The 14,699-nt window shown below is 46.4% G+C and overlaps 1 protein-coding gene across 2 annotated transcripts in view; it reads left to right on the top strand.

Annotated features, from left to right (window-relative positions):
- Positions 1-14,699, top strand: part of DIAPH1 (diaphanous related formin 1) — a 676,165-nt gene that overhangs the window by 465,357 nt on the left and 196,109 nt on the right. For both annotated transcript variants that reach the window (XM_030213536.1, XM_030213537.1), the window contains one exon: positions 5,457-5,558. In XM_030213536.1, the coding sequence (XP_030069396.1) occupies positions 5,457-5,558 (102 nt within the window). The remainder of the gene's footprint in view (positions 1-5,456; positions 5,559-14,699) is intronic.

Genomic DNA, 14,699 nt, shown 5'->3' with positions numbered 1-14,699 from the left:
TTGTGAGTACGGTTGATAATCTTACTACTTTCTTTAACACTACTAAACAAGAAACAACTGAACAATTAAATGCCCTTAAACCAGGGGCGTATCTGGACTCCGGCGGTAGGGGGGGCCAGAGCCAGAGGGAGGGGGCACATTTTAGCCCCCCCCCCCCCCCGCCGCCGCCCCCCCCCACCGCCACCAATGTGACTCTCTCCACCCCCCTCCCGCCGCCAACCCTCCCCCGCTGCCGTTCTTACTTTTGCTGGCGGGGGACCCCAACCCCCGCCAGCCGAGGTCTGCTTCCACCTGCCGCTGCCGTAAAAACATCTTCTTCAGCCGGTGGGGGACCCCAAACCCCCGCCAGCCGCCCCGCGGTGTTTGAAATTCATCTTCGGCCTCCGTGGCCGTGCTGCTGTGATAGGCGCTGTTGAAATCCACTTCGGAGTCTGACGTCGCAGCACAGCGACGTCAGACTCCGAAGTGGATTTCAACAGCGCCTATCACAGCAGCACGGCCACGGAGGCCGAAGATGAATTTCAAACACCGCGGGGCGGCTGGCGGGGGTTTGGGGTCCCCCGCCGGCTGAAGAAGATGTTTTTACGGCAGCGGCAGGTGGAAGCACACCTCGGCTGGCGGGGGTTGGGGTCCCTCGCCAGCAAAAGTAAGAACGGCAGCGGGGGAGAGTTGATGGCGGTAGGGGGGTCCAGGGCAAAATCTGCGGGGGCCCAGGCCCCTGAGGCCCCACGCAGATACGCCCCTGCCTTAAACAAGATATTTCTCAATTACAAGAACTTTTATCCGTGGTAATAAAAGATAATTCGTCAACTCAACATAGACTTGAACAGTTAGAGAATTATAATCGAAGGCTGAACTTGCGGTTCTTGAATTTTCCTAAAGCAATGGGGATTAATCCACTTAATGCCTTTAAAACATACCTTCAAGAAGTATTAAACTTTACCCCAGAAACTATACCTCCTTTAATAATGTAATAAAATATATTACATACAAACAAAAAAAATGTGTGGAAAATCCCCTGGAAGCTATACCTCGTGAAAATAGAGAAGAAGAATTAAATATCTCTGAAATCCTAGAAACAACTTTGAATGCTGACTCGGAAAGGACAACGCTTATTGTTTCATTTATATTCCAACTAGTAAAAAAGGCCCGCTAGCAAGGTTTTTTTTTGTGTGTCAGAGAGAGAGTGAGTGTCTGACAGTCAGAGAGTATGTGTGTGGGTGAGACAGAAAAAGAGAGTGTTTGTGTGTCAGAGAGAGAAAGAGAGAGAGAATGTCTGAGAGACAGAGTGTGTTTGTGTGTCGGTGAGCCAGGAAAAGAGTGTTTGTGTGTCATAGAGAGAGAGAGTGTGTGTGTGTCTGACAGAGTGTATGTGTGTGTGTGGGTGAGCCTCAAAAAGAGAGTGTTTGTGTGTCAGAGAGAGAGAGTGTGTGTCTGACAGTCATAGTGTGTGTGTGGGTGAGATAGAAAAAGCGAGTGTTTGTGTGTCAGAGAGAGAGAGTGTGTCTGACAGACTGTGTGTGTGTGTATGTGAGAGACAGTGTTTCCCCTTTCCCACTATAAGGTCCCTCAATCCTTAGTGGATCATCCAGTACCTGCTCAGCCTCTTCACCCAATGTCCAAGTCCCCATCTCTATCCTCCCAACCAATAACTGCTGTTCCCCCCAATTCCCAATCTGGTTTTCCATTTTTCTCTTCCTCTGTCCCCATCCCAGCATTCATGCAGAGTGTGTGGGCGCTCCCTTCCATGTTATTCCCCCTTTTCTCATCTGTTTCCTCATCCTCAGTGTGTGTGTGTGTGTTTGTTTTTTTGCTGGGTTGCCTTTTTTCACCACTGCCGTTCTGCTGTCATTCAATTTCCCCTTTTCCCATCCGTCTCCTCTCAGTGTGTGTGTGGTTTTTTTTTGTTTTTTTTTTGCTGTGTTATCTTTTTTCGGTACTGCTGTTCTGCTCTCAGTGGCAGGCGCCTGTGGGTCTTCGTTTTTACTGCAGCTGTCAGTGTCTTCTTATTTGGGCTCCCGCTCTTCTTGTTTCAGCTGCTCCGTGAACGCTGAAGCAGCTCCCACTCTTCTTATTTCAGCTGCTCCGTGCCCGCTAATTCGGCAGGCAGGCACAACTGAGGCTCCAAGGGGCAGCGGTTGTTTAGTCAGCTGGGGGGAGTTTTGGGAGGGCGGCAGCGGTTAGGGAGAGGAGAGGGATGTCGCTGGCATTTTTTGGGGGGCGGTTGGCGGCTCCTCCCCTCTCCGTGACGTTTCCCTACTCCTCCACCTCCACATTGGACACTCGCGGCTCCTCCCCTCTTCCTGACGTCACAATTATCTACTACATGAGGGACACCACCTCAGGCTCCAGCGGAAACCACCAGGCAGCCTCAGAACGTTGGAGGTGAGCTTTATTATATAGGACAAGATTTAGAAGCAGTAAAACGAATCTACTTTAAGAAACTACAATCCCTGTTTCGGGGGTAAAAGTTTGGATGTATCCGGACATTACTAAACAGACACAAGAAAGGAGAAAACTATTTCTTTCTATGAGAACTGAAACATTAGCTTTGGGGGGCACCTTTTACCTCAATTACCCATGCAAGTGTGTTATTAAATACCTAGGTTTAAAATATATTTTCTAACAACCGGAACAGGTGAAAGCTTTTTTAAATTTGAAAAGAATATGTAAGCCGTCAATATCCAACTAGATGATTATAATTATTTATTGGGATAGGATACGTGCTATTGCATTATTTATTTAGATATTATTTTTCTTCAGTATATAATTCTTTAAAGACTAGCCCTCTCAATTTTTGTGGTCTAAAGAAGAGTAACCTTTACCATAATAACTTTGTTCTTAAAATTATTTACCCATCTGTATTACTTGTCAAGTGTACTTAAGCACCGCCATACTGGGAAAGACCAAGGGTCCATCAAGCCCAGTATCCTGTCTCCAACAGCGGCAAAACTAGGCACCCCCCCCCCCCCCAAAAAAAAAAAATTTAATAATGTTCAATGGACTTTTCCCTCAGGAATCTGTCCAAACCCCCTTTAAATTCCGTAAGGCCGGCTGCTGTCACTAAATTCTCTGGCAATGAGTTCCAGAGTCTAACTACACGCTGAGTAAAGAAAAACTTTCTCCTATTTGTTTTAAATCTACCATATTCTAGCTTCATCTTGTGTCCCCTGGTTTTGTTGCTGTTTGAAAGTGTAAACAATTGCTTCCCATCTGTCCGCTCTACTCTGCTCATTATCTTGTAGACTTCTATCATATCACCCCTCAGCCGCCTTTTCGCCAAGCTGAAGAGCCCTAACCTTCTTAGCCTTTCCTCATAGGGAAGCCATTCCATTCCCTTTATCATTTTCTTCGCCCTTCTCTGCACCTTTCCTAATTCCTTTATATCTTTTTTGAGATGCGGCAACCAGAATTGGACACAGTACTCGAGGTGCGGTCGCACCATGGAGCGATACAACGGCATTATAACATCCTCGTGTTTGTTTTCCATCCCTTTCCTAATAATACTCAACATTCTGTGCACTTTCTTAGCCGCCGCAGCACACTGGGCAGATGTTTTTAACGTCTTATCAATGATTACTCCCAGATCCTTTTCTAGGTCCGTAACTCCTAACGCGGAACCTTGCATGACATAGCTTTAATTCAGGTTCCTCTTACCCAAATGCATCACTTTGTGTAATAACTTGTTAAATTAAAGGAAATGTATAAATAAATAAAAATTTTTAAAAACCCTTAAATGTCTGCAGGTGTGTGGAAATCTGAGGTGACGCTTGGATGGCGACTCCAGCTGTGAAGAAATAAGGCCAGTGCAAGTCAGACTTTATAGGTCTGTGTTCTGTATATGGCTATCCAGTTTAGAATGGACTGGAAAGGGCTTCAACAGTAATTTCAGTAGCTGGAAAGGGCTTCAACAGTAATTTCAGTAGCCGGAATCGAGGACAGTGCTGGGCAGACTTTTATATTCTGTATCCCGCAAATAGATGGAGAGGCTGGAGTGGGCTTTGTTGGCAACTCCAGTAGTTGGAACATAAGGACAGAGCTGGGTGAAATTTCCAGAAACACCAAAGAAAGATCATGATCAAGTATGTAATATCCCGGTCATTGCTGATTTAATCGTTAATTAATCATGAGTGTGACTGTTGGGCAGACTGGATGGACTGTTCAGATCTTTTATCTGCCATCACTGTGTTATGTGACATTTGTCATTCTTTGACTCGGGTTTCCTTTTTTCACCTTTTGGTAGGTCCTCCCTACTTTTGTTTTCTTTTATTTTTCATAGGGAACTTTTTCCCCCTTTTGGTACTTTCACATCAGCACACAAGCAGCTAAAAGACAAATTGAGCCCAGTTTTATCCAGCTTAATGTTGGACTCTCAGGAGGGGTAGCTGAGAGGACCTCAGATGGTTCATCAGTTAGATAGTGATTGAAGACCAACTTTTCAAAATATTTTTCTACCCTTTGTAACTAAATCACTAGGGCAAGTCAGTTGGTACTTGGGGCCGGCTTAACCTGTGGACCAGGTGAGGCTGTGGTCCAGGGCGCCGGCGCTAAAGGGGTGCCAAGTGCCCAAGTTTGTGAAGTCACCGGCCCCTAGGTTAAGCTTAGCCATGAGTAACTCGTTAATTATTAATTGCGATTTAAAAAAAATTAATTATGCTTGACAATTTGCCTCCCTTCCCGCCCGCATGTCCACATGTGATCCGGCATCTTCCCCCCCCCCCCCCCCCCCCCCAATGACCACTGGTGGCTCTCTCTTCACTCCCCTTCCCACCTGGTTTTACCTTTTTCCATCTTCGGCCCTGCCACCCCGCCAGCGGTACTAAAAAGCTGCCTGCGACCTGCACCAGGCCTTCCGTCTGACTCGTCCCAACCCTATGGCCTTCTGATGCAACTTCCTGTTTGGATCAGGTCAGAGGGAAGGCCTGGTGCAGGCCACAGACAGCTTTTCAGTACCACTGCCAAGGCTGCAGGGCCGAAGATTTTACTGAAAATGGAAAAAGGTAAAACTGGGTGGGAAGGGGAGGGAAGAGAGAGCCGCCAGCAGTCTGGGGGGCAGAGATGCCAGACCACATGCGGGTAGCAGTGGGGTGAGTTAAGAGAACTGCGGGTTGCCGGGGGGGGGGGGGGAGAGGAAGAGGGGAACCTCTGGTGGCTAAAGGGGGGAGGGGGGGAGAGGAAGACAGAACCTCAGGTGGCTGTGGAGGAGGGAGGGAGGGAGAAAGAGATAACCTGGGGGGAGATGGAATTGTGGAAGTTGCTGTTTGGGGGTGGAGCGAGGGAGGAATTGTGAAAATTGCTGTGATAGGGGATGTGACAGGTGAGGGGGCGCAAAATCAAAAGTTGGTTCAGGGTTCCACAACCTTTTGAGCCAGCCCGGTTGGAACTTTTCATCTCTTGTTACGCAAAATTACTTTTTGCCTGTGTTCCCTTTTCAACCACTGATTTCTTTTTTTCAGAACCTGATTAAGCAGATGCCAGAACCTGAGCAGCTAAAGATGGTAGCAGAACTTAAGGATGAATACAATGACCTTGCAGAAGCAGAGCAGTTTGGTGTTGTGGTAAGTAGCATTCAGTGAATTTAGACATTCCATTTACCATAGAATAGCTTTGACCTGTTTCTTCCTGCTAAGATTTCTTAACACTACGAGATTGTAAGGTTGAGTGGTGTAGAAACAGCCAAGGAGCAGATAATCTTCCAACGACAAGCAGGTTTTAATCAGATGGCGCCAACTGCTCACCTACAGCTCACTTAGAGGCATATTTTCAAAGCACTTAGCCTCCCAAAGTTCCATAGAAACCTATGGAACTTAGCCTCCCAAAGTGCTTTGAAAATATGCCTCTTAGTGTCTTTTTAGCTCCTAAATTTAGTTTTTAAATTTTTTTTTAAGAACATTTGGTATACCGCCCTTCATTAAATACATATTAACATAGTAGATGACGGCAGATAAAGATATTTCTCCAAGGACAAGCAAGCTGCTTGTTCTCACGATTGGGTTGATGTCCGCGGCGGCCCAGGAAACTGGCAAAATTTTGCAAGCAAAATAAAAATCGTTCGAGAACTCTCCGACATGCGGGCAGAGCGCACCGCGCATGCCCGAACGGCCTCCTGCCTGCGGCATTCAGCATGTCATCCTCAGTTTCCTTTTTTTCCGCATCTGAGGTGGCACGGTTTTCGATGTGTTCCTCAGACAAAGTCACCTCGGCCTTGTTAGTTACCGCTTCTTTTTGTTCGTTTCAACAAAGTAAAAAAAAAAAAAAATTTTGTTTCTAGAGTAGTTTCCTTATTTCATTAGTTTTTCTCACAAAGTTTGTTTTCTTTTCTTTTCGCCGCAGCCGTCTCTTATTTTCCCTTTTTGTGCCCTTTTGATTGGCACAATTGCGTCCTTTAATTTCGCAGCTGCTGTTTTTCCGTCCATGTCATCGAGGACACCCAGCGGCTTCAAGTGTTGTACTCGATGCAGCCGGACCATCTCAGGTACTGACCCTCACGCATGGTGTCTCCAGTGCCTTGGGCCCAATCATCTACCAGCTGCTTGTAAGTTGTGTCCTTTGATGAAAAAACGGACCCAAGTGTCTCGGGAGGCTCAATGAGAAAACCTTTTTGCGGATTGGTCTGGTTCTTCGGCATCGGTACCGAGGTCGTTGACGTTGAGGGAAACATCGACTTCGAGAGCACAGGTAATGGCTGCCGAACAACCACATCGCGCTGGGAGTAGCGAGGCATCGAGTGGGTCTCCACCTGTTTCGAGGCCTACTGCTATGCAGCCCCCCCCCCCCCCCCCCCCGGGACCGGCCTTCATCGGACCCAGCCCCAAAGAGGCGTGAGGAGTCCATGTCCTCTTCTTTGGTACTGAGGATTCTCGATGACAGGCGTCGAGCGAAGGCTAAGAAGCACAGTCATCGATCTTCTATGTGCGGGACCGAGAGCTCCGGGGAGCCGAGAGATTGAGCACCCAAGAAGCGTCGGCGCTGAGAGGACCGCTCACCCTCTATACAGGAGGTGCCGATGCATCGGTCTTCTGGCAGCCTGGTACCGGCTCTCGAGTCCCCACAGATTCTGCCACCGGCCCCACAGCCTTTTCCGATGGAGGCTCTCGACGAGCGTATCAGGGCCGTTCTTCCAGAACTCCTGGAGGGATTGCTGCGCCAGTCTTCAGTGCTAGGGGTGCTTGCGCCTTCTGCACTGTCTTTTGAAGCGGCATCTGGTCCTTCGCCTGTGGTGAGGTCGCCAACTTCGGTGCCACTTGAGGCATCAGCTGCCACCCTGGTCGACTCTTCTTCGACGTCGGCGGAGGAAGTTTTGCCGCAGTCCAAGCAGGGGTCGACTTCTCAACATCACCCTCAAGGTCGTCGTTCCTCGACATCGAGACAGGCTTGGTTCGGGCTGCTCTTAGAGAGCTTTTGTCCGATACCAGGGATGAGCATTCGTGGGAGGATGCAGAAGATCCCAGGTACTTTTCTGAAGAAGAGTCCTATGGGGTCCCCTCTGATCCTACGCCGCCCATTGAGAGAAGGATGTCTCCGCCTGAGTCTTTCTTTTTCCTCCTTTGTTCTGGAAATGTCTAAGGATAGTCCCTTCCCTATGGAGGTTGTGGATGAGCCCAGGGCCGAGATGCTCGAGGTCTTGGATTATCCTTCTCCATCTACTGAGGTTGCAACAGCTCCTTTGCATAACACACTCAGGGAAGTTCTTATGCGAAACTGGTCGTTCCCTCTCTCTAATCTAGTGGTCGCCAAAAAAGCTGAGTCCCAATACACAGTCCACGGAGAGCCGGTTAAGGTGAAGTTTCATGTACCTCACGATTCCATGGTGGTGGATTCTGCTCTCAAGAGAGCCAAGAATACTAGGGACTATGCCTCGGCGCCCCCAGGCAGAGAGTCTAGGACCTTGGATTCTTTTGGGAGGAAAACGTATCAGGCCGCTCCTCATCCAGGAGGTTTTTTGGAGGGAAGAGGAGTGCTTCCTATTCCTATAACAGGCGTAGGTACACTCCTGCTTCTCGGCAGCCTACCCAGGCTCAGTCCCAGCGCGCTCATTCTCATCAACAAGCGTGCGGCTAAGGCCTCTTCGGCTCCCCAGCAAAAGCAAGGGACAGGCTTTTGACTGGCTCCAGTGCAGCATAGCCACAGTGAAAGTGTCAGTTCCGGATGACTTACCGGTTAGGGGAGGTTAATATTTTTTCACCAAAGGTGACCTCTCATAACCTCCGACCGTTGTGTTCTTCAAATAGTCCAGTTAGGATACACTCTCAATCTGGAATCCAAGCCTCCAAATTGCCCACCGGGAGTTCATTCTTACAGCTCCCAGCACAAGCAGGTATTTGCAGAGGAACTCTCCATCCTTCTAAAGGCCAATGCGGTCGAACCTGTTCCTCCAGGGGAAGAAGGGCTGGGATTCTATTCCAGGTACTTCATTGTGCAAAAGAAAATGGGGGATGCGTCTCATCCTAGACCTAAGGGCCCTGAACAAATTCCTAGTTTGAGAAAAGTTCAGGATGGTTTTCCTGGGCACCCTTCTTCCCATGATTCAGGAAAACGATTGGCTATGCTCTCTGGACTTAAAGGATGCCTATACCCACATCTCGATACTCCCAGCTCACAGGAAATATCTTCTATTTCGGTTGGGAACTCAGTACTGTGTACTGCCCTTTGGCCTCGCATCTGTGCCCAGGGTTTTCACAAAGTGCCTGGCTGTTGTCGCAGCATCGCTACACAGATTGGGAGTGCATGTGTTCCCTTATCTCAGCAATTGGCTGGTGAAGAGCACCTCGGAGGCAGGCGCTCTACAGTCCATGCGGATGACTATTCGAGTGCTAGTGCTACTGGGGTTCGTGATCAATTATCCCAAGTCTCATCTCGTCCCGCTACAAAAATTGGAGCTCTGTTGGACACACGGACGTCTCGAGCTTATCTTCCCCAGGCAAGGGCAGACAATCTCTTAGCCCTCTTGTCCATGGCTCGAGCGTCTCAACAGATCACAGCTCGGCAGATGTTGAGAATCTTAGGATACATGGCTTCCACAGTTCATGTAACTCCCATGGCACGCCTACATCTGAGAACAGCTCAATGGACCCAGCTTCCCAGTGGTGCCCGGCCACAGGGGATGTAGAGGATGTGGTCCATCTCTCAACTGACTTTTGCAGTTCTCTTCAGTGGTGGACCATTTGATCCAATTTCACCTTGGGACGTCCATTCCAAATTCCTCAGCCACAAAAAGTGCTGATGACGGATGCATCCCTCCTCTCTTCCTTCTCGTTCACATTAATTGATTTGATTTGCTTACTTTATTTATTTATTTTTTTTGTCTATTAGATTGTAAGCTCTTTCAGCAGGGACTGTCTTTCTTCTATGTTTGTGCAGCGCTGCGTACGCCTTGTAGCGCTATAGAAATGCTAAGTAGTAGTAGTAGTAGTAGTAGTAGTAGTAGTAGTAGTAGTAGATAGGCTTCACACTCAAGGAGCATGGTCTTTTCCGGAAAGGGGTCTTCAGATCAACCTCCTGGAATTACGAGCGATCTGGAACTCTCTCAAGGCTTTCAGAGCGGCTGTCCAACCAAATCATTCTGATTCAGACAATCAGGTTGCTTTGTATTACACCAACAAGCAGGGGGCACCGGATCTCGCCCTCTCTGTCAGGAAGCCATCCGGGTGTGGCTTTGGGCGCGCCATTACAGCATGTTTCTCTAAGCCACATATCTGGCAGGCGTAAACAGTCTGGCCGACAGGTTGAGCAGGGTCATGCAACCTCACGATTGTCCACAAGATCTTCCGAGCATGGGGCACCCCCTCGGTGGATCTTTTTACTACTCAGATCAATCACAAAGTCCCTCAATTCTGTTCCAGACTTCAGGCCCATGACAGACTAGCATCAGATGCCTTTCTCCTGCATTGGGGGACAGGCCTTCTGTATGCGTATCCTCCCATACCTCTAGTAGGGAAGACTTTGCTGAAACTCAAGCAAGACCAAGGAACAATGATCCTGATTGCTTCCTTCTGGCCTCGTCAGATCTGGTTCCCTCTTCTTCTGGATTTGTCCTCCGAAGAACCTTGGAGATTGGAGTGTTTTCCGACCCTCATCACCCAGAACGAGGGGTCGCTTCTACATCCCAATCTCCAGTCTCTGGCTCTCACGGCCTGGATGTTGAGAGCTTAAAGTTGCCTCTTTAGGTCTTTCAGAGGGTGTCTCCCGAGTCTTGCTTCCAGGAAAGATTCCACGAAAAGGTGTTGTTCTTTCAAATGGAGGAGGTTTGCCGTCTGGTGTGACAGCAAGGCCCTAGATCCTTTTTCTTGTCCTACACGGACCCTGCTTGAATACCTTCTACACTTATCAGAGTCTGGTCTCAAGACCAACTCCGTAAGAGTTCACCTTAGTGCAATTAGTGCTTATCATCAACATGTAGAGGGTAAGCCTATCTCTGGACAGCCTTTAGTTGTTCGCTTCATGAGAGGTTTGCTTTTCTCAAAGCCCCGTCAACCTCCACCAGTGTCATGGGATCACAATGTCGTTCTCACCCAGTTGATGAGAGCTCCTTTTGAGCCACTGAATTCCTACCATCTGAAGTACTTGACCTGGAAGGTCATTTTCTTGGTGGCTGTTACTTCAGTTCGTAGGGTCAGTGAGCTTCAGGCCCTAGTAGTACATGCACCTTATATCAAGTTTCATCATAACAGAGTAGTCCTCCGCACTCACCCTAAGTTCTTGCCGAAGGTGGTGTCGGAGTTACATCTGAACCAGTCAATTGTCTTGCCAACATTTTTTCCCGTCCACATACCCGCCCTGGTGAAGACAAGTTGCCACCTTGGATTGTAAGAGAGCATTGGCCTTTTACGTGGAGTGAACAAAGCCCTATAGACAGTCCGCCCAGTTGTTTGTTTCTTTTGATCCCAACAGGAGGGGAGTTGCCGTCGGAAAACGCACAATCTCTAATTGGCTAGCGGATTGCATATCTTTTACTTATGCCCAAGCTGGGCTGACTCTAGAGGACCATGTCAAGGCTAATAATGTCAGAGCCATGGCTGTGTCAGTGGCTCACTTGAAGTCAGCTTCTATTGAAGAGATTTGCAAGACTGCAATGTGGTCATCTGTCTACACATTCACATCTCACTACTGTCTTCAGCAGGATACCCGACGCAACAGTCACTTTGGGCAGTCAGTGCTGCAGAATCTGTTTGGGGTTTAGAATCCAACTCCACCCTTCTAGGCCCATTTCTCTTCTGTTCCAAGCTGCACTCTCACTTAGTTGTGTTTCTTTTCAGGTCAATCTATGTTATGTCCTCGCTGTTGGAAGGCCCAACTGACCTTTTTTCATTGTTTTGAGTGAGCCTGGGTGCTAGGGATACCCCAATCATGAGAACAAGCAGCCTGCTTGTCCTTGGAGAAAGTGAGGATACATACCTGTAGCAGATATTCTCCGAGGACAGCAGGCTGATTGTTCTCACAAGCCCACCCTCCTCCCCTTTGGAGTTCTACTTTTCTGTTTTGCTTTTTATTAAACTGAGGATGACACGCTTGTGCCGTGGGCGGGAAACCGTTTGCATATGCGCGATGTGCTCTGCCTGCGTGCCGAAGTGTTCTCGAAAGATTTTTATTTTGCTTGCAAAATTTTGCCGGTTTCCTGGGCCGCCGCGAACGTCAACCCAATCGTGAGAACAATCAGCCTGCTGTCCTCGGAGAATACCTGCTACAGGTATGTATCCTCACTATACGGTCCATCCAGTCTGCCCAACAAGATAAACTCATATGTGCTACTTTATATGTATACCTGACCTTGATTTATCCTTGCCATTTTTGGGGCATAGACCGTAGAAGTCTTCCCAGTACTTGCCCCGCCTCCCAACCATCGGTGCTGCCACTCAATCACCACTAAGCTTCTAAGGATCCATTCCTTCTGAACAGGATTCCTTTATGTTTATCCCACACATTTTTGAATTCTGTTACCGTTTTCATCTCGACCACCTACCATGGAAGGGCATTCCAAGTATCCACCACTCACTCTGTGAAAAAATACTTCCTGACATTTTTTCTTGAAATATATCAGAATGGTTCACATTATACAGAGGTTTTCAACCCAGTCCTTGGTGGCCACCCAGCCAGTCAGGGTTTTCAGGTTGGGGATGTACTGAGCCAAATTGACAAATTAAAGAGGAGTAAATCACCTTGACAAGATGGTATACACCCCAGAGTACTGAAAGAACTTAAACGTGTAATTGCTGATCTGCTGTTAGTGATCTGTGTGACCTGTCATTAAAATCATCCATAGTACCTGAAGATTGGAAGGTGATGAACTTAACGTCAATTTTTAAAAGGGTGGCGGGGTGATCTGGGAAACTAAGCCCAGTAAGCAGCTAAATAGGTCTTCCTTCACACTTTTATTGTACATTATTGTTAGCTTGAACAAGGACTTGGTATAATAACTCATAGTTCATTATGTGGGCAGTTCCAAAGACAAAGGCAGTATCAAACTGGGCAGCCCTAAGTTTGGGAGGCACCCATTTATGTGCCTCTCTCAATCTTACTTGTCAGTGGAAAAGGCATTTTTCTCACCCATAACAGATGTTTACGATAGACATCAGAATTGATAAGGCACATGCCCAAAAGAAGAGGCAGGCAACGCACTAGCACTGCGGTGCCACCCCTGCCATCGTTGGGAACACTGGACTGTTTCATGGTGTCGAGTGCCATGGCAGGAACTCCTACTTCGCTGCCGCTGAGCTTGGAGAGAGGTCTCTCATCCTCGCGGCTTGAAGCTGAGATATCTTTGAGTCCCGAAAAACGTAATCCTCCCCTGATTCCGACGGTAACCCCGGAAGCAACCCAGGAAACGCAGGACGCTCGATTGTCGACGAGGTTTCCTGGCGCAGTCGCTGCTACGGAATGGAGATGCCAACAATCCCCGCATTGGAAACAGCAGGTGAAACTGGGGAGAGTGTCTTTGGGGAAAATCAGGTGGCACATGAGAACTTGCTACCGAAGAATTCTTTTGAATGTGACTTACCAAGTAAGTCTCTTCTACCACAGAAACTAAAAGTAATAACTTTAGAATCTAATGGGAAGCCCTAGTTTGTCTAGAAACTTCCCTTTCCTTGAAACTCACATTTGTTAATCAACAGATGAATTCCTTGTCGGAAAAAATACCTATAATGGACCAAAAGATTGTAACTTTGATTAAAGATACTGAAAGTAACTCTAAGGCTATACAAAGTTGCCAGCAGATACAAATTAATTTGATTAAAGAGAATCTTTACCTACAAACCAAGATTGAAATGCTGGAAAATTCCCAACGCTCAAATACTCTTAGGCTTATAAATTTTCCAAAACAATTGTCAATCTCACCTCTTATTACATTTAAAAAAATATCTAACAGAGGTATTGAGAATTCCTGAACAGTCGTATCCTCCGATATCAAAGATATTTTATATAACACCTTTTTTGAAGAGAGATTCAGACCGAGCAGGAAGAATAGAGACACCAGCAGAAACTTTAGATATAAATTTAACACAAATGATAGAAGATGATACGGTGGGATTGACAACAGCAACTCTCAAAGTTACATTTATTTTACAACCTGATAGAGACTGGATACTCAAGCAATATTTTCTTCATCGAGAACAGAATTTCCTTGGTTGCAAAATAAGAATGTATCCTGATATCTCTAAGGTACACAAAAGAAAAGACAAGAATTTCTTAAACTTCACCCGAAAGCTGTGCAATTGGGCATGTTATTTTGGTTACATTTTCCTTGCAAATGCGTTATAAAGTTAAATTCTGTTAAATATATATTTTGTGATTCTAAACAATTGAACTCTTTCCTGGAATCTAACTTAGCTGGTTCACTTGTACCACAACCAAGACCTGTAACAACTTCTACGCCCTAGAATTTGAGTCACTCGATTCTCTTCTCAGCCACCTTTCTCTTAAATAGTAATGTAAAGTTTTCCTGATACATAGTTTGTTATGCCTCCATATTGTGGACTAAAGATGAGCATAATAATATGATTTGATTTTATGTGACTAGTAATTATTTTCCTTTATATTATTATGACCAATAGTCATCTTTTCTATCTCAAGAATTGTACTTGAGGGGGCGCTGCTGAGCACCATGTGAGAAGGACGTGTGTTAACCGAGCTCCCACCTAAGTCAATATAACTCAAGAAAATAAAAAAAGAAAAAGGAACTCTATTTTTTCTTTCTTATTCTGTTCAATACTGTACAATAATCAACACTGATAGTGTGATTATAAAAGATGACTTCAAATAAAGCAGGTAAAAGGATCAGAACAGAGCCTGCATCTCCACAAAAGAATACCGCCACTGATTCTGATGAAAATGCAGCAGCTATACTGGAAGAAATACGCTGCTTAAAAGAACTCATGTGTGAAACCAAAGGCGATGTCACAGAAATTAAAGAGGATGTTTCCACCCTTAAATTGGAATTATTGAAATTCAACAATAGAGTCGAAATCCTTGAAAACAAAGCTAAAGCAGCTGAAGAGAACATCAAAACACTTCAGCGTCAATACAAGAGAATCACTGTATTAGAACGTGAACTGGAAGATGGTAATAACAGAGCAAGACGAAATAATATTCATATACTTGGTCTACCTGAAACAATTGAAGGTACTAATATGTCTTCATTCCTGGAAAAATTCATACCTGAAATACTAAATATAAAATTCAATAAAGACTTTGAAATTGAAAGA

Source organism: Microcaecilia unicolor, chromosome 8, assembly GCF_901765095.1.
Source record: "Microcaecilia unicolor chromosome 8, aMicUni1.1, whole genome shotgun sequence".
Lineage (NCBI taxonomy): Eukaryota > Metazoa > Chordata > Amphibia > Gymnophiona > Siphonopidae > Microcaecilia > Microcaecilia unicolor.
Note: the sequence above shows the minus strand (reverse complement) of the source record. Positions and strands in the feature narration are given on the sequence as shown.